This window comes from Notamacropus eugenii, chromosome 2 (assembly GCF_028372415.1).
Source record: "Notamacropus eugenii isolate mMacEug1 chromosome 2, mMacEug1.pri_v2, whole genome shotgun sequence".
Lineage (NCBI taxonomy): Eukaryota > Metazoa > Chordata > Mammalia > Diprotodontia > Macropodidae > Notamacropus > Notamacropus eugenii.
Genome location: NC_092873.1, coordinates 355,937,588 through 355,959,525, shown reverse-complemented (window position 1 = coordinate 355,959,525; position 21,938 = coordinate 355,937,588). Strand labels below are relative to the sequence as shown.

General features: G+C 38.0%; 1 protein-coding gene across 2 annotated transcripts in view; it reads left to right on the top strand.

Annotated features, from left to right (window-relative positions):
- The first annotated feature begins 1,680 nt into the window (after positions 1-1,680).
- The window catches only part of TOP2A (DNA topoisomerase II alpha), a 30,987-nt gene continuing 10,729 nt past the window's right edge, over positions 1,681-21,938 (top strand). Inside the window, exons 1-23 of one of the 2 annotated variants that reach the window (XM_072646364.1) lie at positions 1,681-1,736; positions 9,819-9,974; positions 10,240-10,330; positions 10,720-10,783; positions 11,781-11,926; positions 12,179-12,276; positions 12,557-12,769; positions 12,989-13,162; positions 13,348-13,449; positions 14,194-14,331; positions 14,459-14,597; positions 15,193-15,350; positions 15,705-15,830; positions 16,672-16,782; positions 16,870-16,975; positions 17,206-17,315; positions 17,604-17,696; positions 18,157-18,271; positions 18,354-18,475; positions 19,088-19,236; positions 20,866-21,097; positions 21,313-21,447; positions 21,564-21,764. In XM_072646364.1, the coding sequence (XP_072502465.1) occupies positions 1,686-1,736; positions 9,819-9,974; positions 10,240-10,330; positions 10,720-10,783; positions 11,781-11,926; positions 12,179-12,276; positions 12,557-12,769; positions 12,989-13,162; positions 13,348-13,449; positions 14,194-14,331; positions 14,459-14,597; positions 15,193-15,350; positions 15,705-15,830; positions 16,672-16,782; positions 16,870-16,975; positions 17,206-17,315; positions 17,604-17,696; positions 18,157-18,271; positions 18,354-18,475; positions 19,088-19,236; positions 20,866-21,097; positions 21,313-21,447; positions 21,564-21,764 (3,030 nt within the window). In that variant the 5' untranslated portion in view covers positions 1,681-1,685. Of the gene's footprint in view, positions 1,737-7,650; positions 7,831-9,818; positions 9,975-10,239; positions 10,331-10,719; positions 10,784-11,780; positions 11,927-12,178; positions 12,277-12,556; positions 12,770-12,988; positions 13,163-13,347; positions 13,450-14,193; positions 14,332-14,458; positions 14,598-15,192; positions 15,351-15,704; positions 15,831-16,671; positions 16,783-16,869; positions 16,976-17,205; positions 17,316-17,603; positions 17,697-18,156; positions 18,272-18,353; positions 18,476-19,087; positions 19,237-20,865; positions 21,098-21,312; positions 21,448-21,563; positions 21,765-21,938 lie in introns of those variants that run through there. The other variant, XM_072646365.1, reaches the window with a different exon arrangement.

Sequence of the window (21,938 nt, the reverse complement as noted above, 5' to 3'; positions counted from 1 at the left end):
CGATGAACAATTAATTATCTGAGGTGTTATGGTGGGGGATTCCTTTTGTGTATATGTTGAACTATATAGAGACCGAGGTACCTTTCAACTCTCAAGCTCTGTGATCCTATAAATATTATCTCGTCTAACTTCCGAGTCATTGCTCTGTTCTGTCTTCATTTCCCTACCTATTTGCCTGCTTCTTCTCGGTCTCCTTTACTCCTACACACACGGATACAAGCACAAGCACAAGATTTTTCCTCAAGACCTCTTCTCTTCTCTATATTCATTCAATCAGTGATCTCATTGGTTCTCATAGCTTGAGGTATCACCTCTATGCAGATGATTCTTCAATCAGCTGTAATCTCCTCTCCTGAATTCCAGTCCTTCTTAGCTCACTGTCTGTTGGACATCCCAAACCCATTATTACCAAAATAAAATTCATTATATTCCCATTCCTCTTCCAAACATCCCCATTTCTTTTGTAGGCATCACCATCCTTCCTATGACCCAGATTTTCAAAGTCAAAGTCATCCTTGATTCTTCCCCTCACCCCCCCCATATCCAATCAGTTGCTAAGTCTTGTTGATTTTACTCCTATAACATGTCCAGAATTAGTACCTCTTCTCTCCACTTTATTCAAACTCTCATCACCTCTCCTACCCTCTAGCAATAGCTTCCTAATTGTTCTCCCATCTTCCAGTCTTTTTCCCTCTCCAGCTCATTCTCCACACAAGTACAAATTAGCATTTCTAAAGTGCAAGTCTGACCAGGTGACTGCCCAAACATCTTCAGTGATGTTCTATCATCTCTAAGAAAAATACAAACTCCTTAGATTGGCATTTATAGTCCCTCAAAATCTGACTGCCACCTACATTATTTTACATATTCCTTTTTCAAGTACTCAACATTTCAGCCAAACTGAATGTATTGATTAGCCCTGAGTCATGTTGTCTTGAAAAGTCTCCCCTCCAAAAAACCAAAGCACTGTAAGACTACTCTATCTTCTCTGGAAGAAGCATCAGCAGATGACAGTTCCAGCAGATGTCAGTAGTAGCTTCGAAGAGAAAATGAACATTAGTTTGGGAAGAAGAGGAAAGGAGAGGCATTCCAAAAGAGATGCAACCTTTCTTCTCCTAGGAATATGCTTTTTCCAGAGGATATTCCCTTTCCTGCTGGCATGGAAGGCTAGCAGGGAGGAGTCGTGCTGACATGCTGAGAATGGTTCTACCACTTAATTTTCCCTTATTTACTTTTTATTTTATCATAACTAAATACTGTACCATCTAATTTATTTTTTGTGCCTGGTCTGTGGGTTGGATGGTTGTCATATTTGCAAAAGTGTCACCCAAAATACCCCATACTGAATCTGGGATAGTAAAGGGGTCAAAAATGTTTGGGACCTGTGGTATTCAGTAAATACTTAAGGAATAAAAGTGAATGAATGAATGATGAAATTGACTAGCCCACTTACAGGAAATCTTATCCACATGACACCTTAGCATAATTAATGTCATTAATTACACAAAGGAAATGGAATTAACTAGTCCCAAACTGTTGTACCACACTTTCTTTAAACTGGAATAGAGTTATGATGTGATCTTTCCCTGCCCCCACCCCAACTACCACTTTATGACATCAGAGAAGATACAGCCTCATAAGTGACATGCCATAGTTCCTTTCTCACATTCATCTCAAAGGAAGAGATGGTTTATAACTGCGGTGATTGGAAGAAGAGAAATCCTAATAAGGCTAAGGCAAGTGAATATGTTAGTCACTTATTTTTTAAAGATTCTTTTTTGAGGGTCTGATTGTTAGGAAGTAGTAAATCAAGAAAGGTAGAAGGACAAGGAAGAGTAATAGCAGCTTTACTCACACCCTTGCCGCTCCTTTCTTCTTGTTCCAATCAGATCTTCAATCAGATCAAATGTCACTTAAGGACTCGTAGTGGTAGTCACATCTCCCCAACTAGGTTGTGAACTCTATAAGAACCGAGAATTCTGCCGTATCTCTGCAGGAACTTCTTAGGTGCTTAATTATTTATTTATTGAATCTGCTTTAATAGAAGGGAGAGGTAGCAGGTTTGATTTTTTTAAATTTGGCTTTAAAATAATTCTATCATGCCTTTCCCTCCCCAGCACATGATGAAGAGGGAACATTGGGAGACTAATTTCCTTCAGTTTTACTCAATCCTAAGCAAAAAATTAGCATGGGAGAGGAGGGATACCACCTGAAAGCAAGGATGGTCTAAAGTTGAGCTGCTGTTGAAAAACACTAGGGAAGTTCGGAGAGTTGTGTTTGAAATCAACCCATTTTCTCATCTGTAAGAATGGTCTTAAATATCCAAAACTTCTTAACAGCCCAGGTCTCTTGGCTTTCCAGGTTTCACTATATCACATTGCCTTTTTGATTGCACATTTGATTGTGCAACATGGGAGACACTGGCACAGGACCTCTCAGTATGGCATGCCCACATCAGAAAAGGTGCTGTGTTCTATGAGCAAAGCAGAATTGAAACATCACAAAGTAAATGCAGGATGCGCAAATTTGGAGTAACCACCTCAAATGTTCACAAAGACTATCTGTGCCCAATCTGTGGTAGAGCTCGTATTGGTCTGATCAGACACAGCCAAACATGTTGAAACTTGACTTTATCATGGTGATGTCATTTTGGTCCTCTTCGAAAACAAAGGACAACAACCAACCAACTAACCATATCACATTGCCTGATACAGGGAGGGATGATAATAAAGGGTGAGCAAAGTGCTCATGGATCTTATAAAACCACCAGAATGAGTGTAGTGCAATCCTCTGTCAAATATTTCCCCTGACAAAAAATAAGGGTGAATAAACAGAAAGGCATTTGTTAAGATGGCAAATAAAGAATTTATTAAGCACTTCTATGCCAGGAACTGTGTTAAGCACTGAGAATACAAAGGGAAAAAAACAGTCCCCACTCTTTGCCCTCTTGGGGGGAAAAATGCAAGCATCTATGTGCAGATAAGACATATAAGGGACAGTGAACAAAGGAAAAGTATTTGAATTAAAAGGGATTAGAAAAGGCTTCCTATAAAGATGGGCTTTTTGCTGGGACTTGAAGGAAGCCAGGAAAGTCAGAAGGCAGAGAGGAGAAAGAAAAACTTTCTGAATAAAGGGGACAGGCAGTGAAAATGTCCAGAGTTAGGAGATGGAGAGATTTTCATTCAAGGAACAACAAGAAGATGAGTATGGTCGGATCAGAGCATAAGGTGTAAGAAGATTGAAAAGATAAACGGAGATAAATTGGGTTATGAAGAGCTTTGAATCACACATTTTATATTTGATCCTGGAGGTGATAGGAGACTAGAGGGGGATTGTTGGAGGGTGACATGATCAGACTTGAAATCACTTTGACATATAATTGACAGCTGAGAGATTTGTGGCAGGGACATTGATCAGTCCAAATCTGAGGTGATAAGGACCTGTTTCCAAGGTAGTGACAGTGTCAGAGGACAGAAGGAGGCACATGCTAGAGATGTCACAAATATAAAACTGATGGGTCTTGGCAAAGATTAGATGAGGGGGGAGGGAATGAAATAGAGTATTGGAGTTGGGAGGACTTGAGTTCAAATTTGACCTCAGATACTAACTCTGTAACCCTGGGCAAGTCACCTAACCCCAACTACCTCAAAAAAAGATGGTGAGAAGTTAAGATACCTGGAAAGTTAAGAAGCCTGGAAAACTAGGAAGATGGTAGTATCCTCAACAGTTTCAGGGAAATTAGGAATAGGGAAGGATTTGAGTTAAGATAATGAGTTCACTTTTGGACATGTTGAGTTTAAGATGTCTACTGGATATATGAGAGCAATGCCTATCCTCAAGGATCTTACATTCTAACGGGAAAAAAAACACCACACAAAAGGGAACTGAAAATTTGGGGAGGGAGAAAGGTGAAGAGAGAAGGTACCAGGAAGGTACATGGCCAGAGGTGGAAAAGTTGAGTAAGGGGTAGAGCTCATTGAGACTTGAGTGGTAATTGGCCCTGGGAAATTCCTCAAATGGAGGTTCTAGGAAGATACTCACTGAGGAGAAGAGGAAGCCTCTATTAATCCCTTACTATGTGCCAAGCATTGTACCTAGGCTGGGGAAATAGGAAAAAATAGAAAACTTGAGACAATCCCTGCCTTCAATTACACTCTAATTGTAGGAAACAGCACCAAAGAAAGCTTTCCCACCCCCACCCCAATCCCTCAGTGAGTATATTTTTCTAAGCATTGCTTTCGTAGGTCTCTCAAGACCTGTGAGCTCAGCCTGGGCTTTTACAACAGAATCAGTCAAGCAACCATTATTTATTAAGTACCAGCACGAACCAGTGTACCGTGCTTATGCTGAGAAAATGAAGACAAAAAAACTGCCCTCAGGAAGTGCACATTCTGATGGGAAAAGAGAGCATATAAATAGATATATGCAAGATCTATACAGTTAGATGAAAGGCAATTTCCGAGGGGAAAAAGCAGCTAAAAGGACCTTGAAAGATCTTCTGCAGAAAGTGTCTTCAAAGAAACCAGAGAAAGTAAGAGAGTAGAGCTAAAAAGACAGAGATGGGAGATGGAGCATTTGTTTGAGGAATACAAGTGCACCAATGCCCGCTCTAGGTGGTACAGTGGATATGATGCCATCCTTGGAGTGGTTCAAGGCACTTCCTAGCAATGTGACCCTGGGCAAGTCACTTAACCCTGTTTGTCTTTGTTTCCTCATCTGTCAAATGAGCTGGAGAAGGAAATGGCAAACTACTTCAGTATCTTTGCCAAGAAAACCCCAAATGGGTTGAATGAAGAGTCAGACACAACTGAAACCACTCAACAACTACTACTATGTGCCAAACACTGTATTAAGCATTTTACAAATTTTATCCCATTTGATCCTCACAAGAATCCTGGGAAACAGGTGCTATTATTATCCCCATTTTATTCATTTATTTTTGCTTTGTTTTTCATTTTTTATAGGCAAACTCAAATTATTTAACTATAAAATTCTTTTTTAACGTTCTTTTTTTATATAAAATTTTGAGTTCCAAATTTTCTCCCTCCCTGATACAGTAAGCAATTTGTATTATTCTCGAGTTTCCCAGTTGAAAAAAGAGAAGCAGACAAAGGTTAAGTGACTCGTCTCCAAGGTCACACAGCTAGGAAGTACCTGAGGTTAAATCTTCATTCAGGTTTTCCTGAGTACAGATCCAGGGTTCTATCCAGAGATGTACTTAGCTACCTTCCTGAAGGAAGAACAAAGTGTAAAAAGACTAGAAAGATAGCAACGACCCATGTGGTGAAGAGCTTTAAATGGCAAACTTTCTATTGGATCTTAAACACAATAAGGTGCCATTGAAGTTTATTGACTAGAGAGATAATATGGTCAGATTTATGATTTTGAAAAATTACTTTTGGAATAGATATGAGAAGAGAATCTAGGTCTAGGAGAAAAACATGTCCATGAGGTCAATCAAGAAGGACAAGGAATAAGAAAAGGCTGTTTATTAGATGTGGCAATGAGGAGATCAAGATTGCTGGTTAATTTTGGAAGAAACCGTTCCATATGAATAATAATGATTGTAGATTGTAGAGGTTTTGGGAGAGAAGAGATGAGAAGACAGGAAGTGGAGGCACCCAAGTGTAGAGGGCTTTCTCAAGTTTAATGGTGAAGAAGGGAGATGTACAGTTCAATAGCAGAAGTGGTCAGATCATGTAAGGGTTTTAGAAAGTTTGGGGAGACAAGCTTGTTTTGTGGTCCTTTGAAAAGGAGGTAGTAAAGAGGGAGAATGGGAAGACAGGGCAAATTTCTTAGAAATAGCCAGGGATTAGATCCAAGGTGTATCTCCTCTCCTCCCCCACACCTTTCTAGCCCCCATTTTTGTGTAGTCTTTCCTCATTAGAATGTAAGCTGCTTCAGATGAGAGACTACCTTTGAACTTGCTTTTAGTATTTCAGTATCCAGCTCTTGGCCAGGTATTAAATAACAATTTTGCTGTTCAGTTGTATCCAGCTCTTCCATGACACCATTTAGAGTTTTCTTGGCAGAGATACTGGAGTGATTTGCCATTTCCTTCTCTAGATCATTTTACAGATGAGGAAACTGAGGCAAACAGGGTTAAGTGACTTGTCCAGGGTTACACAGCTAGTAAGTGTCTGAGGCCTGATTCGAACTCAGGAAGTGGAAACTTCCTGACTCCAGAGGCTCTGAGTTCTATCCACTGCCCCACCTACATACCCCTAATAAATAACAATAGCTAGCATTTATATAGCATTCTAAGGTTTGCAAAAGCACTTTACAAATTATTATCTCAACCTTGAACCTTGAACCTCTTGGGAGATAAATACTATTTTTATTCACATAAGTCTCTCTCCTCTCCTCCCTCCCTCCCTCCTCCTCTGTTTCTCTCTCCCTTTGTCTCTCTCCTCTCTCTCCCTCTTTCTCTCTCCTCTGTCCCTCTCTTCTCTCTCTCTCCTCTCTCTCCCTCTTTCTCTCTCCTCTGTCCCTCTCTTCTCTCTCTCTCCTCTCTCTCCCTCTTTCTCTCTCCTCTGACCCTCTCTCCTCTCTCCATCTGTCTCTGTCTCTCTCCTCTCTCTCTCTCTCCCTCTTTCTCTCTCCTCTGTCCCTCTCTTCTCTCTCTCTCCCTCTCTCTCTCTCTCCTCTCTCTCCCTCTTTCTCTCTCTCCTCTGACCCTCTCTCCTCTCTCCGTCTGTCTCTGTCTTTCTCCTCTCTCTCCCCCTCTCTCTCCCAAAACTGACAGAGGATCTCAGCCATATTTCATTTAGAGAGATGGATGGATTTATATACAGATCTATATAGCTAATATCTACAGATAACTTTCTGTACAAGCCCAAAGTTGGGTAATAATCCTATTGTCCCACAGCATGCCTTACTTAGAGATTCTACTTCAGATCTTTTATACCCACAACCTCCTTCTGCCACTCTAACAGAAAAATGGTCCGTTTTCAGTTTAAATAGCTAGAGGAACCAAGCTCTGGGGAGCCGCGCCTTCCGGCGGGACCCCTGCTGCGCCGCACGCATCTCCAGGGATTCTGCGCTATAGCCGCTTTAATGTAAAATTACCGGGCAGTCATTTTGATTTTCACTCTGTGGAATATAAAGCACTGCGGAAATGTCACTAAGAGGACAACCGAAACACACAGAGCTTAGAAGGAAGACCGAGTGCGGAGCTGTGTTTGAATTTAAACCCTGCTTCCGCTGTGTGACCTCGGCTACGTCGCTCGGCTTCTCGGTGCCTGTTTCCTTCTGGGTCAATGAGAAGGCTGGACCGGGCGGTCCCTTTCCAGTTCTAGATCCCATAGGATCCTGGGCCGCGCTGTTAGGCCGGGGATCTAGAGATGCCGGTACCCGACCCCAGACTTCCGCCCAAACCCTCCTCCATTTTTTTCCCGAGCTCCTTCTGCCTCATTTCAAACGCCCGCCCAAAGGCTTTCTCTCAGCCTCCCCCCGGGCAAACCGCTGCTCCCTTCTGATTGGTACAGCCCCCCGCCTGTCTTCTCGACCCCGACTCCCATTGGTCCTTTTTGAAAAGTCCCCGGGCGCCTTCTCCGTCTATTCCAATAGGACTTCTCGGTTGCTCGGTCGGTCATCTGAGACCTCCGCGGTGATTGGCCTCTCGTGGGTGACGAAAGCAGGGCAGTGATTGGTCAGTCTGGCTCGGGCGGGCGGGGAAAGTGTAGTTTTGAAAGGAGCCCGCGTAACGGACCGTCGTCTTCGGCGGGTTGTGCGGTCGCTTGGGCTCCAGCGCTCGGTGTCGAGTCTCCTCAGTAGCTTTGGCCGCCTCCCCCCACAGCCCCCGGCATGGAGGATCTGTCGCCGCTGCAGGTGAGCACGGGAGGCCGGTGGGCGGCGACCGGCTCCGGGCCGGGTTAGTTAGTAAGTCCCGGCTGGCTTCGTTAACCCCAGGTTCCTGACAGGGGCCCTGGGAATAGGACCCCCAACCTCCGCCCCCGGCTCAGGCCTGGTTGGGGGCCCTCGGGTCGCCCCGAATCTCTTAAACCCCCGCTTAAAAGGTGAAGCGTCGGTTAAAAGGGGGCCTGGGAGCAGGGGGCCTGCCCCTGCGGGGTTCAGGGGCGCCGTGACGGGGACGAGCGCGCGGCCAAGGGCAGAGGGCGGGGAGACGGGATCGGTCCGTCCGTCCACAAACCTTTATGAGGGGCCGAAGTCAGGCCCGCTCTGGGAGATCTCAGTCTAAGGGAGCTGTCCAGTGATGACCGAGGAGGCCCTGGGAAGGCTTCCTATAGAAGACGCCTTTGGGTTCGTGCTACAAGTACCAGGGAGGCCCCCGGCTCGCGGTCCCTCCTCCCTGGGACCCCCTCTGGAGCGGAACCAGAACTCAGATTCAAACACACTCCCCCGCAGAGATCCCTGGTGCTTGTGGACGGCCCAGGGTGGTTCCGTGACTGGCCCCAAGGCCCGACTAAGAAGGGCTGAGTTTTGTTTCTAACCCAATCTCTCCTTTCTTCCCCACAGCACAGCACTGGGCTTTTTCCGCCTACATCAGCCAGCCCACCACCACCCCAAACCGCTTTTTCTGGCTCTTTATCCACTTTTGACGTGAACTGAGTTTGATACCCTTTTTATTCAGTCTTTAATATGGTTCTAACTAAATCAAGGGATTTAGGGACCAGGAAACCTTGAGTCCTGGCCTTTAGTGGCATTACGTATATTTTTCTTAAAGCAAAAAGAGAGCTCAACAAATAATACTGAAACCCTGCCTTCTTGGCACTCATGTACTGGTGTCCAAAAATAAATAGAAAAAAAATTGTGTACATATATCTATATATCTCTTATAAGCCTGTATACCCATTTGGCAGGGTCAAAAACTACCTCCACCAAGGCAAAACGAATCTTTTCTATGTAGGTGAACCCTACGGTGAGGGCTTGAATACATGTAAGGGTTAAGTGACTTACCCAGTGTACAGTAACTTCTAACAAATGACAGATTGGGTTTGCAAGAAGGTCTTCCTGACTTAAAGCCCAACAAATAGTCCACACAATCAGATGTGTGCATGAATATATTTGATGCGTTTATGCTTTAAACTCTCCAATGAATCATAAACAGTAGTATAGTTATTGCAGACCACCTGTATAGCATATAGACTTTTTCTGTAGGATTCCCAGGAACATGATTTGATTCTTAGTTTGAATATATCTGAAACCACATGAGAGTTATCTGTGTTATAGCAGGACTTTGCACATATATAATGCCCATACTCATACAGGTTTTCCTTTTTATAAGGTGAATGTCATTGTTTTCAAAGGAAAATGGATATAGGGCATAAGTTCTTATTAATTTTAGATACAGTCTTTGCAATCTCCTTATACTCAGAGTATAAGGATGTACACAACCTGAGCCATCTTCCTGACTGCTTTTTAAAGAGGCCTATTTACTGAATGGGCATTACCTCACTTTGAGTACCTTAAAAGGCTAAGGTCTCCCATTGCATCCTGGGCCATCTCCAGTTATCCTGACAAATATCTGATCACTGGATCCAGATGGCTCAGGAGGAGAAAGTGAGGCTGGTGACCTTGCACAGCCCTCCCATACTCAAAACAAAGTCAAGTCCAAGTCATGTCATTAATCTGATGTCATGGTCCTCTTTGAAAATGGAGGAATGCAGTACTCCGGGTGCTTTAGAAACTGTTCTGAAGGTTTTTAACTTACAGGATTCAGTGATCAAAGTATACCAATATTACATTCAACTTTGTAAACTGTACCCTCAACTACTAAAATATTATTTTGGACTTTTCTATTTTCCTTTCAAGACCATTACTTAAAAGCTTTTCCCATTTTTTTTTTAAATTTCTAGCCTGTAAATGAAAATCTCCAAGTTAATAAAATAAAGAAAAATGAGGACACAAAGAAAAGATTGTCTGTTGAGAGAATCTATCAAAAGAAAACCCAGTTGGAGCATATTTTGCTCCGCCCTGATACCTATATTGGCTCTGTGGAGGTTGTGACCCAGGTAAATAAAATTGATCGAGTACAGTTAGATGTTTGTTTTTCTGAGCTTTTGTTCTTTCTGCTATTTTTTTCTTCATCTTACCTGTACTTGCTATAATTAGCCAGATCTCAGAACTTTAGTCATAAAATGCTTTCAATTAAAGTATATTTTGTTAATTTTCAACTTAGAAAACCTGTAAAAAAAAATCTGTGATGACCAGTTTATTCATAAGACACAATTTAGAGAATAATAAACTGACCTTTAAAATGTCTTTACCTTGTTCTAGCAAATGTGGGTTTATGATGAAGAAGTTGGACTTAACTATAGAGATGTAACTTTTGTTCCTGGATTATACAAAATTTTTGATGAAATTTTAGGTAAGTAAATGATATAACCCAAATCCATTCCAACTAAAATTTTATATAGTAAAAGATTTCTAAACTCCAATTGTTGCTCACAAATAGTCTGTACAATCAAAAGTACATAGTATTTGACCTTGCTTTAAGCTTTCTAATATATATTTTTAAAAAATACAAAAATTTCAGTTATTCTAATAATAGTTTGTCTTTTATTTATTATTTCTGTATAAACAGTGAGAATTAGTGGGAAAGGTTGCTTAGCTGGGGCTCAAATGGAGATTTCTGACTCCAGAGCTAGTCTTTGTTGCCTATAATCTATGCTTTCTCAATTGAGTCGAATATAAGTGTATCTTTTTGAAAATGGATTTAAGTGTCTTATAAAAAGTATGTTTCTTTTACTCTTTCAGTAAATGCCGCAGACAACAAGCAAAGGGACCCAAAAATGAACTGTATTAAGGTCACAATAGATCCGTAAGTCTCTTTTGGTTAGCACAAATCCCTAGTATATTGAGACTAGAGCTTTTTCTTTTTCCCATCCCGTTCATGACAATCTAGCAGGTGGTGTTAATAGTCTGGTTTCCCAAATTAATAAATGATCCTCTCCAAAGTGGGGCTTACCCCAAATCAGATACAAAGGGCACTAGCCTACTGAGTTGTGGCAAAATCTACTTTTTATGTTTTTCCAGTAAGGAAAGGAGCTATAATGACCAATTGTGAACTTTGAAAAATTATCCTACCTTATAGTCTTTCCACAAATTTATATGAAATTCTCTTTTGTTCCCTACAATATTTATAATATAAAGAACAGCATTTGGTATCTAATTGCAACTAAAATATATTTTCTATTCTCTTAAAATTTTGCTTAGAATAATGCAATAGGAGCAACAAAAATTTCCATGTGATAGTATTATTAGTGGAAAGTAGCAATAGATTTGTTATTCTATTTATATCTCAATAGCTGTCCTTGGGTAGTGGGATAGGGAAAGGATATAAGGGGAAACTACCAGGAAGGATGCGTGCATGTAGGTGACCCCTTTTTTAAAACTACAAAATATTTTTCCAGGTTTGTCTTTTTTTCTTTCCATTTGGCATAGATCATATCCCCTTTCCCTGTTTACCTTAAAGTATGACAGTGTTACATATTTATGTAATATTTATCACTGTCAGCACAGGTGTTGGAAAGAGTTGAGTTTTTTGGTGCATTTTCCTGCCTGCCTAGCATTGAGAATGAATGCTCATATTTCACTTTTCTAAATAATTTACTGGGTTTTGTAAGAATGCAATTATGATATCCAATTCTAGGAGGGATATGAGAATATTCATTTAAATTAATAAAAATTTCAATCCATTAATATAAAACATTTATAGGAAATAACTCCTATAAAATATTCAAACTTAAAATACAAATATAAATATATGTTCAGCCTTTTATAATTTTAAATAAAAATTTACATTTCTTTTTCCCCAGGGAAAATAATACCATTAGTATCTGGAATAACGGGAAAGGTATTCCTGTTGTAGAGCATAAGGTTGAGAAGGTCTATGTGCCAGCTCTTATCTTTGGACAGCTCTTGACTTCCAGCAACTATGATGATGATGAGAAGAAGGTCACAGGTAAGATGAAAACCACTAAACTATGGCTAAAAATTATACCTTTGAAACTGTTATTTATCAGTCTTTGGAGGATTGGTTTAAGGAGGGAAGGATTTTTAACTAGTTAAAAATGTAATTTTGATACTATACCAGTTACTGTGCAGTTAAAATAGATGTATACACCTGTACAGGCTGTGAAGTCATTTAGTTGAGGAATGAGTATTGAGGGGAGTTAAAGTGCAATTTATGCCTATACTTGTCTTTTTAAAACAGGTGGTCGAAATGGATATGGAGCCAAACTATGCAATATATTCAGTACCAAATTTACTGTGGAAACTGCCTGTAAAGAATATAAGAAACTGTTCAAGCAGGTATGTGTTAGGCCCTGATTTTTATGACATATACAGCTTCAGATTACATCATTGTTCTTATTTTTAATGTTATGTAATTCAGAAACATTTAAACAGTTCCTGGGATTGTGTGAAATTAGATTCCTTAAAATGCTTCCTTATGTTTAATACATGCTGAAGCTCATACATCACTTTGGCATCTTTTTATCCTGATTTATTTATAAGGTGATTCTAAGGTGTTTTGTTTTTTTTTTACTAGTTTTACTAACTTTGGTTTTTTTTTTCCTATTAACTTCCACAGACCTGGATGGATAACATGGGGAAAGCAGGTGAAATGATTCTCAAGCCCTTTAGTGGAGAAGACTATACATGTATTACCTTCCAACCTGATCTGTCTAAATTTAAAATGACAAATCTAGACAAGGATATTGTTGCTTTGATGTCTAGAAGAGCATATGATATTGCTGGTTCCACCAAAGATGTCAAAGTCTTTCTCAATGGAAGTAGGCTGCCTGTGAGTTTTCTTTGTTTTTAAATATCTCTTCTTTCACCACTATCTAAGCACCTAAGTTATGTCCTTTTAAGTGTTAGAGTTTTTTATATTGACTTTTCCCAGAAGATTTTTTCATCTGTCACCCTGTATCAGTGGATTTTTAAGGAATCCTCATAATCATTCTATCCATCTTACCACTTTATAGGAAGAAACAAAGTGATTACTATTATGTTGGTACAGGTAAAAGGATTCCGTAGCTATGTGGATTTGTATGTGAAGGACAAATTGGATGAAACTGGCAACCCACTGAAAATTATCCATGAAGAAGTAAACAACAGGTGGGAAGTATGTTTAACTATGAGTGAAAAAGGCTTCCAGCAAATTAGCTTTGTCAACAGCATTGCCACTTCCAAGGTAATTTCTCACATTTAAATTGATCATTGATGAAACTTTTGTCAAAGCATTTTTGCTATTATCTATTTTAAAAATCAGTGTATGTTAATATCTGGACATTTTAGTGTTTACTAAGCTAAAAGTATAATAAAGAGTTTTTAGTGTGAGACAATTGGCTTCTATGTTTTACTGTTTTTTCTCCTTAGGGTGGCAGACATGTTGATTATGTAGCTGATCAGATTATAAGCAGACTTATTGATGTTGTGAAGAAAAAGAACAAAGGAGGTGTCGCAGTAAAAACACATCAGGTATGAACACTTGGTATTGCTGTGGGAAGGATGAGAAAATAGTACAAATAAATTTCCTCTCTTAAAGTCATATAATTGTGCTCGTGATAAAGATACTCAATATTTGCATAAACCCCAATACACACACACACACACACACACACACACACACACACACACACACATCCACATCCTGTGTGAGTTGTCCGTGTCCTCACCTAACTTTGTCACAAAGAGGTCCACTCAACGTGCAAGTGACTTGTTCTCAGTTTCTCCTCATATTATGAGAATATTAGTGGAGCATTCAGTCTGTTCACCTTTCTTCCTTTGTGTCATGACATCTTTTACTCATGTTTTCAAAATTCTGCATTCTCAATTACACTACCCTATGTCCTCTCTATTTTCTGGGTGGTATTAGATTTCACTTCTTTGGAAATTTGGGATCCTTATCTTGTAAACCTACAACACTGCCAGTAGAATATTGGCATTTGAAAGATGGGCCTTTGTTTCTAAGAGGTTAGAATCATTAAAGAAACATTTTCCTGAAGACAATTCAACTTATTTTCCTTCTCCAGTGTAGTTATAGATCCAGTGTGTCCATTTGTCCTGCATGTTTCAGATACATATACAATGGCCAAGCTCTTTAAAGTTTTCTTTCCAGTGCATACAGGGTGATAAATTGGGTTATAACCCAAACATACAAACATGTGCTTATTGTACTTTATAGTAATTGATGAATTCTTTATTGATTAAATTTTACTACAGGTGAAAAACCATATGTGGATTTTTGTGAATGCCTTAATTGAAAACCCGACCTTTGACTCCCAGACTAAGGAAAATATGACTCTGCAGGCCAAGAGCTTTGGTTCAAAATGTGAATTGAGTGAAAAATTCATCAAAGCTGTGAGTTGATACCATTACAGAGAGTCTAATATGTAACAGACCTTTTAATAACCGTATCTCAATTGCAAAGGTTACGTTTTATGTTACCTACTGTTTTAAAAATTCCTATGCATCTTTTGTATTTCAGGCAATTGGCTGTGGAATTGTAGAAAGCATACTAAATTGGGTGAAGTTTAAGGCCCAAGTCCAGTTGAATAAAAAGTGTTCAGCTGTTAAACACAATAGAATCAAAGGAATTCCTAAACTTGATGATGCTAATGATGCAGGTATACATTTGATAACATTAAATCATTTTGGAGCTTTAGTCTCATAGTTCAGCTCATGAATTATAACAGATTCTTGAGAATAGATCTTATTTTAGCAGTTAGTGTCTTATCACTAACTTAGAACTGAAATTTTGTAAGAATGACAAGGTTGAATGTTGAATATTAAGAGTTTCTTTAAATGGATTATATAGTAACCTGCTATCTAGCAGCAGGTGCTAGCCAATGTTCGTAAAAATTATTTGTAAAACAAAACAAAAAACTGCTATCCTTTAATGTAAAAGAAACACCTCAAAGGAGCTTTTGCACATAATGAGATGTGTAAGCATGGTTCTAGACTGTTTTGTTATAGCTAGCAAACAATAGCTCATCAATGAAAATTATTAGCTTTGTGAATAGCCGTCTTTTCATAGAACTGTCTTTAAGGTTTTAAAAAATTATCTGCTCCCCACCCCAAGCTATCTGATTAAATAATATTTTAATGATATCCTGTTATAAGTTGTAAAAGAGTACCAAATGTGTAGGCATATGATTAGGGAGGTTTACAACACTGCTGTCAGCTGCTGGAATTGATTTCTTGTGAAATTTGGCATTGTAGGCAGTAAGAACTCTACAGATTGTACACTGATCTTGACTGAGGGAGACTCAGCCAAAACTTTAGCTGTCTCTGGCCTTGGTGTGGTTGGGAGAGACAAGTATGGTGTTTTCCCCCTTCGAGGAAAAATACTCAATGTACGAGAAGCCTCGCACAAACAAGTAAGTGGGAATACCTTTAGGATCTAGGAACTCTATTATTCTAAGAACATTTATCATTGATTTAATATTTCTACTTTATATATTTCAAAATATGTTATAAATTATTATTGTTATAAATCAACTTAATAGTTATCCTCCTGGTTCATTAGTATCAAAAAACATTAATGTCCTAGCTATTGCTTTCATTACAAGGGAGGAAAAATCTTTGTAATAACTAAGCACAGACTGCTCACTTGAGAAATATTTTAGCCCAAAGAAAAAGTACTATGATAAAAATAATTTTAAAAGATGGTGAGACATAAAGCTGTAACTAAAATTAAAACAAATGTTTTTTGTCATTTGTGTCTTTTTCAGATCATGGAAAATGCTGAAATTAACAATATCATTAAGATTGTGGGTCTTCAATACAAGAAAAACTATGAAGATGCAGATTCATTGAAGAGTCTCCGTTACGGAAAAATCATGATTATGACCGATCAGGTTAAAGTCAATATAAAATATTTCAGATGATTAAGCTGAATGAGCCTCATTTCTAGCTGAAGTCATTGTCACCATTGTGATTAATGAGATTTTATTGAGGGTTTATAGAATGAAGCATTGTATTTCTACCCTTAAGTACCTTATGTGCACTATCTTAAATGTGTGTGAACTAGAAGGGTAGTGATTGAACCTTGATTTCAGTGACACACAGAATTGCCAGATGAACAACCTCCAGGTTGTTCCAGATGAACAATAGGGGCTAGCATTTTCTCTAAAACTTTAAAAACACTGAAAGGGTTAAATGACTTGCCTAGAGTCACAAAGCCACCATATACAAGAGGTCTGACTTAAACCTAGATCTTCCATGTATTTCAGACTGACACTCTACATCCACTACATTACCGTGCCTCTCATGGATTGAGACACCTTGGTCTAGAAAATGGCAAGAGAGGGAGGTTATTAGTAGGACAATTTAAATCTTTTTACTATAATCAAACTTTTCCTACTGTGTGCCAGGCAATTGTGCTAGGAATTGGAGGCGCAGAGATAAAAATAAGGTGACTCCTGTCCCTAAGGAGCTTACTTTCTATCCACGGGAAAAACACATACACATATAAGTAAATTTAAAATATACACTAAAACTTAATGTGATGATAAATATTTAGACTTTCAAACATTTCACATTAATTCTTTTGGGGTGAATTAGTGTTGGTATTTTAAGTGTTTTTATTTCTTTGAAATTGTTGACTATTCCAAAATATTTTTTGAAAAATATCTTTAAAGTAGATTTTACCTTAAATGGTTCCAAAGCATCTTTGTTTTGTTCTAACTTTTTTTTTAGGATCAAGATGGTTCTCACATCAAAGGCTTGTTGATTAATTTCATCCACCACAATTGGCCCTCTCTTCTGAAACATTGTTTTCTGGAGGAATTTATCACTCCTATTGTAAAGGTATATCCAGTTTCTAAGGTACCTCAACAAATTTTTATGCAACAACATATATTTTAAAGTCTTTACAATCCATTGTATTCACCGCAGGTTTCAAGAAATAAACAGGAGTTATCATTTTATAGCCTTCCTGAATTTGAAGAATGGAAAAGTTCTACGGAAAATCATAAAAAATGGAAAGTCAAGTATTACAAAGGTTTGTAATGAATCCTCTGATATAGTGCTCAGTAAACTGAGGATACAGAGCATTGTATTTGCTCCTTGTTATTTTATTCTAATTTTAAATTATCAAGTGTTACCTATTTTACACTTGAAGCAAAATATGCCTTAGAACATACACTTTGTGTGATATATTTTCCCCCAACATTCTTGTAAATCCTCTTCTAGAAGATTCAAAGATTAATCAGTACTCTGTTGGTTTTGTAGGTTTGGGCACCAGTACATCAAAAGAGGCTAAAGAATACTTTTCAGATATGTCCAGACATCGCATCCAATTCAAATATGCTGGCCCTGAAGATGATGCTGCGATCAGCCTGGTAAATTAGATGTATTGAGTGGGTTTCTAATTCTAAAAATCACCAAAGTTTCAAATTAGGTCAACTTAAACATTTCCTTGCTTATTTATAAGGATCTTTTTTCTTTTCCATTCTTCAAGAAAGAAGCAACCAAAATCCTAGAAATAAGCTTTTGATCTGCTTCAGAAAAAGATTATAACAGAATTATTACTGAAATTTTTTATAATTCATAGTATCATAGATTTAGAACTAGAAGAGACCTTAGAGGCCATCCAAACCAACTCCATCTTTTTATTTCTTAATTTATAGGCCTTTAGCAAAAAACAGATTGATGATCGAAAAGAATGGCTAACTCATTTCATGGAAGATAGAAGACAGAGGAAGTTACTTGGCCTCCCTGAGGTAAAATATCTTTAATCATGTCCTGTAAAGTTCATCATTTTCATTTTTGTCACTTTCATGGGTCTCAAATCAGTTAATTATAGCAACTTTGAGTCATTGAGCTGTTTGTTAGGTCAAACACTGCTCTGTGCGGGGAAATCAATTGTGATTTAGCTGAATGTATGAAGGTCATTGAAAGGACTGGGTTGAGAATAAGAGATTGCAAAGCAGCTACACATTATTATCCAGTGTCTGGTTGATTATTTTATCCTTAATACATACCATACACAAAGAGCGACTTTTTACTCATAGTAATTTTCTAATAGGTTACTTTGAAAGTGCAACATTATACTCTCCCACTTCATTCAGTATGCTCAAGAATAGTAGAAGAGGGTGTGAGGTTTTTGCTTTATTTTGTTTTGCTAAGTAGTTATTCTGTAGACTATCTTTGTTGAATATCATCGTCTTATTGATTCCTCAGGATTACTTATATGGGAAAGCTACTAAGCATCTAACATATAATGACTTCATAAATAAAGAACTAATCTTATTCTCAAACTCTGATAATGAGAGGTCCATCCCATCAATGGTAGATGGTAAGTTGATCTGCTTTACTATTAAATTAGCAAGAGAAATAGCTTGTTCATACTGACATTTACAATTCTTTTCATTTTGAAGGTTTGAAACCAGGTCAGAGAAAAGTCCTGTTCACGTGTTTCAAAAGAAATGACAAGCGAGAAGTGAAGGTTGCCCAATTAGCTGGTTCTGTAGCTGAGATGTCCTCATATCATCATGGTGAAGTAAGAACAGCCTCACAAAATGCTGCTTTTTGTTTCAAATTAACTTGTGTTCAATGGAAAGAAATACCTAATACTACATCTAGATTTTAATTGATTACTTCTTATCTCTTGTTGAGGCAGCATTAGACCTGACATAAAGTAGTTCACCGATGATGGTTTGTGACATTACTACATTGATGTCCTTGTTAATAAAAGTGATAACTTTGATAGATAGTATAGGAGTAATATAATTTCCTAAGAAAAACAATAATAGTATATAGCAGTGGTGTCAACCTCAGATAGAAATAGGGGCCACTAAACTGTAATGCTTATATGCTACATATTGACTTAGAAAACCATGTATTAACATTATGTCCTATTGTATTTTTATTTAGTTAAATCTTTCTCAATTCCATTTTAAGCGGATTTTGACCTGCTAGGCCTCATGTATACCTCTGTATACCTCTGGTATACAGAATATTGAGCCCATTTGCTAACATCTGAAAAACTCGACAGTAAATTTTGAATTATAAAAGTTTCACCTGTGATATTAATATAGCTCCTTTCTTTTACAGAAAAAAGACTTGTTAATTAAAAATTTGGATTGGTTTGTTTTGTTTTTTTTAATTTCAGATGTCACTAATGATGACCATTATTAACTTGGCTCAAAATTTTGTGGGCAGCAACAATCTCAACCTCTTGCAACCCATTGGTCAGTTTGGTACTAGGCTGCATGGTGGGAAAGATTCTGCTAGTCCTCGATACATCTTCACAATGCTCAGGTAAAGTCTGCTTTTGGATCAGTGGAACTTTAGTAACTTCAAGTGTCATGTTTTGTGAGTTAGAAATTCAGAAATCTTAATGAGTCATAACGTGTGGTTTGTGACTCAGATGCTTGAATAAACATGCCAAAAATGATTTCTTGAAAGTTTGGTACTCTGCAAATAGCAGGACATACTAGGGTTATTCTCTAAACAACAGAGAAAATTTAAAAATTGATTTTCAACCATTGAGTTCAGTACCATGGATTTTTCTACAACTTTGCTTCCTTTTAGTAGCCATGAGCTCCTTCTCAAACTCTATACTTTTACTGGTATATTCATCAGTTTTCCCCTGCTTTCTTGTTACAGCTACTTATTCACTCTGGAGCTCATAGATTGGACAATAGTAGATCTCAGCCCAAGAACTACTTAATGGTTATTTTTGCACCCTCTTGGCTCAGAGCAAATGTAAATAGTAACTTTCTCTTTTGACCAGCAACCCTAAGGGTCTTCCTTTCCCAGTTTGATTTTTATTATCAAAGGGGCCATCCCTTGACTCACTTCTTAAAGAGGCATATTCATGTGAATGGGTTTTACCTCACTCAAAGTGAGAACCTGAAAAGACCTTAGCTTAAAAGGGTCAGGGTCTCCCATTGCATCCTGGGCCATCTCCAGTTATCCTGATGAATATCTGGTCACTGGACCAGATGACTCTGGAGGGTGACCTTGCACAGCCCCTCCCTTAAATCAAAGTCAACTTCAAGTCATGTTATTATCTCCCTGGTGTCATGGGTCCTCTTCAAGAAAGAAGGACTAACATAGTTTTGATGGCTCAGTTTTGGTCAGTCCTGCATAATGTTTTAAAGTAGCACCTCTTACCAAATAAACTATGATTCTGGTTTTTTGGGTTTCATTTTTAAGTTTTATTGATGTGTTTTACACACATTTACAGATTATTCCCATTTCATGAGATATCTCTAACAATAAAACAGTTAAGTAAAACTAATAATACAATGGTTTCATCATTAAGTAAAACTAATAATACAGTGAAGCATATGCATCATTCCACATCTATAGCACCTCCCCAGCTATTTTTTTTAATTAACAGAAAGAATGTTTCCTCTATCTCCCACCCCTATCCCTTTGAAAAAAAGGGAAAAAAGGATAAATTTCTTATAACAAATATGCATAGTTAAGCAAAGCAAATCCCCTCAATGGCTGCATACAAAAACGTATTTCTCACTCCGTACTCCAAATTCATCACCTCTCTCTAATGGATAGCTTGTTTCACCATCTGTACTCTAGAATCCTGAATAGTCATTACATTGATCATAGTAGCCTCTTTTTTTATTATGTGTGTGTGTCCCTCATAATAAAACTTAAAACAAGGGTGTGCATTAGAAGCACCAGTAAAACACTGCAACATAGCCTGAGTTGGACAGCATATACAACATTCCATACCCATAGATTCCTGCTCTTATAAAGAGAGAAGGAGGTATATTTTCTAATTTCTTCTTTGGGGACAAGTTACCAAACTAATTACACAAATAAGGATAATTGCCAAAGATAAGACAAAATGTTCTTTTCTACAACAACTGAACAAAATCAGAATTTTTATAAAATGTCAATATTTGTCCATTTTCTCCCTAGCCCATTGGCTCGGTTGCTTTTCCCAGCAAAGGATGATCAGACTTTGAAGTTCTTATATGATGACAATCAACGTGTAGAGCCAGAATGGTACATTCCTATTATTCCCATGGTATTGATAAATGGTGCAGAAGGAATTGGAACTGGATGGTCCTGTAAGATCCCCAATTTTGATGTCCGAGAAGTTGTGAATAATATCAGACGTCTGATGGATGGAGAAGAACCTTTACCAATGGTAATGATTCTAGGTGATTTAGAATCTAATTCTAATTAATTTTTGCATTTTAATAATTTTAATTCATTTTCATTGGTCATTTAGTAAAAGTAATAAGCTAATTGATTATAAAATCAAAACTTTGAACTGTTTCCAAAATCTTTATTTTGGCCTTAAACCCTTGAGATGCAAACTAACCTGTTTGGGTTTTGGTTTTTCTTTTTCCTATTCTTTAGCTACCTAGCTACAAAAATTTCAAGGGTACTATTGATGAGCTGGCTCCAAATCAATATGTTATCAGTGGTGAGGTGTCTATTCTAAATTCAACGACCATTGAAATCTCTGAACTTCCAGTCAGAACTTGGACCCAGGTAAAATATTCTATGTGTTTTTAATAAAAATATGTGTTTTGATAAAAATAAATTAATTCTTATGACCTTTATTACTTGAATCATTTGACTTAACTAGGAATGGGTTCTTTTTCCAGGTATATAAAGAGCAGGTTCTAGAGCCTATGTTGAACGGCACTGACAAGACACCCCCTCTCATAACAGACTACAGGGAGTACCACACTGACACTACAGTGAAGTTCATAGTGAAGATGACTGAAGAAAAACTGGCCCAAGCAGAGCATGCAGGACTGCACAAAGTCTTCAAACTTCAGACTAATCTAACATGTAATTCCATGGTATGTCTGAAGAGAATTCACATAGCTTAGTATTTTGAAAGCTATATGGAGCCTATTATATGGATTCTGTTTATATTAGACTTGAAAGATATCGGTTAAGCAAAGCTACCTTAGCATACTACTGTATGTAAAATATGTATGTAAGCTATTTCTGTGATATTTAGGTTAAATCTC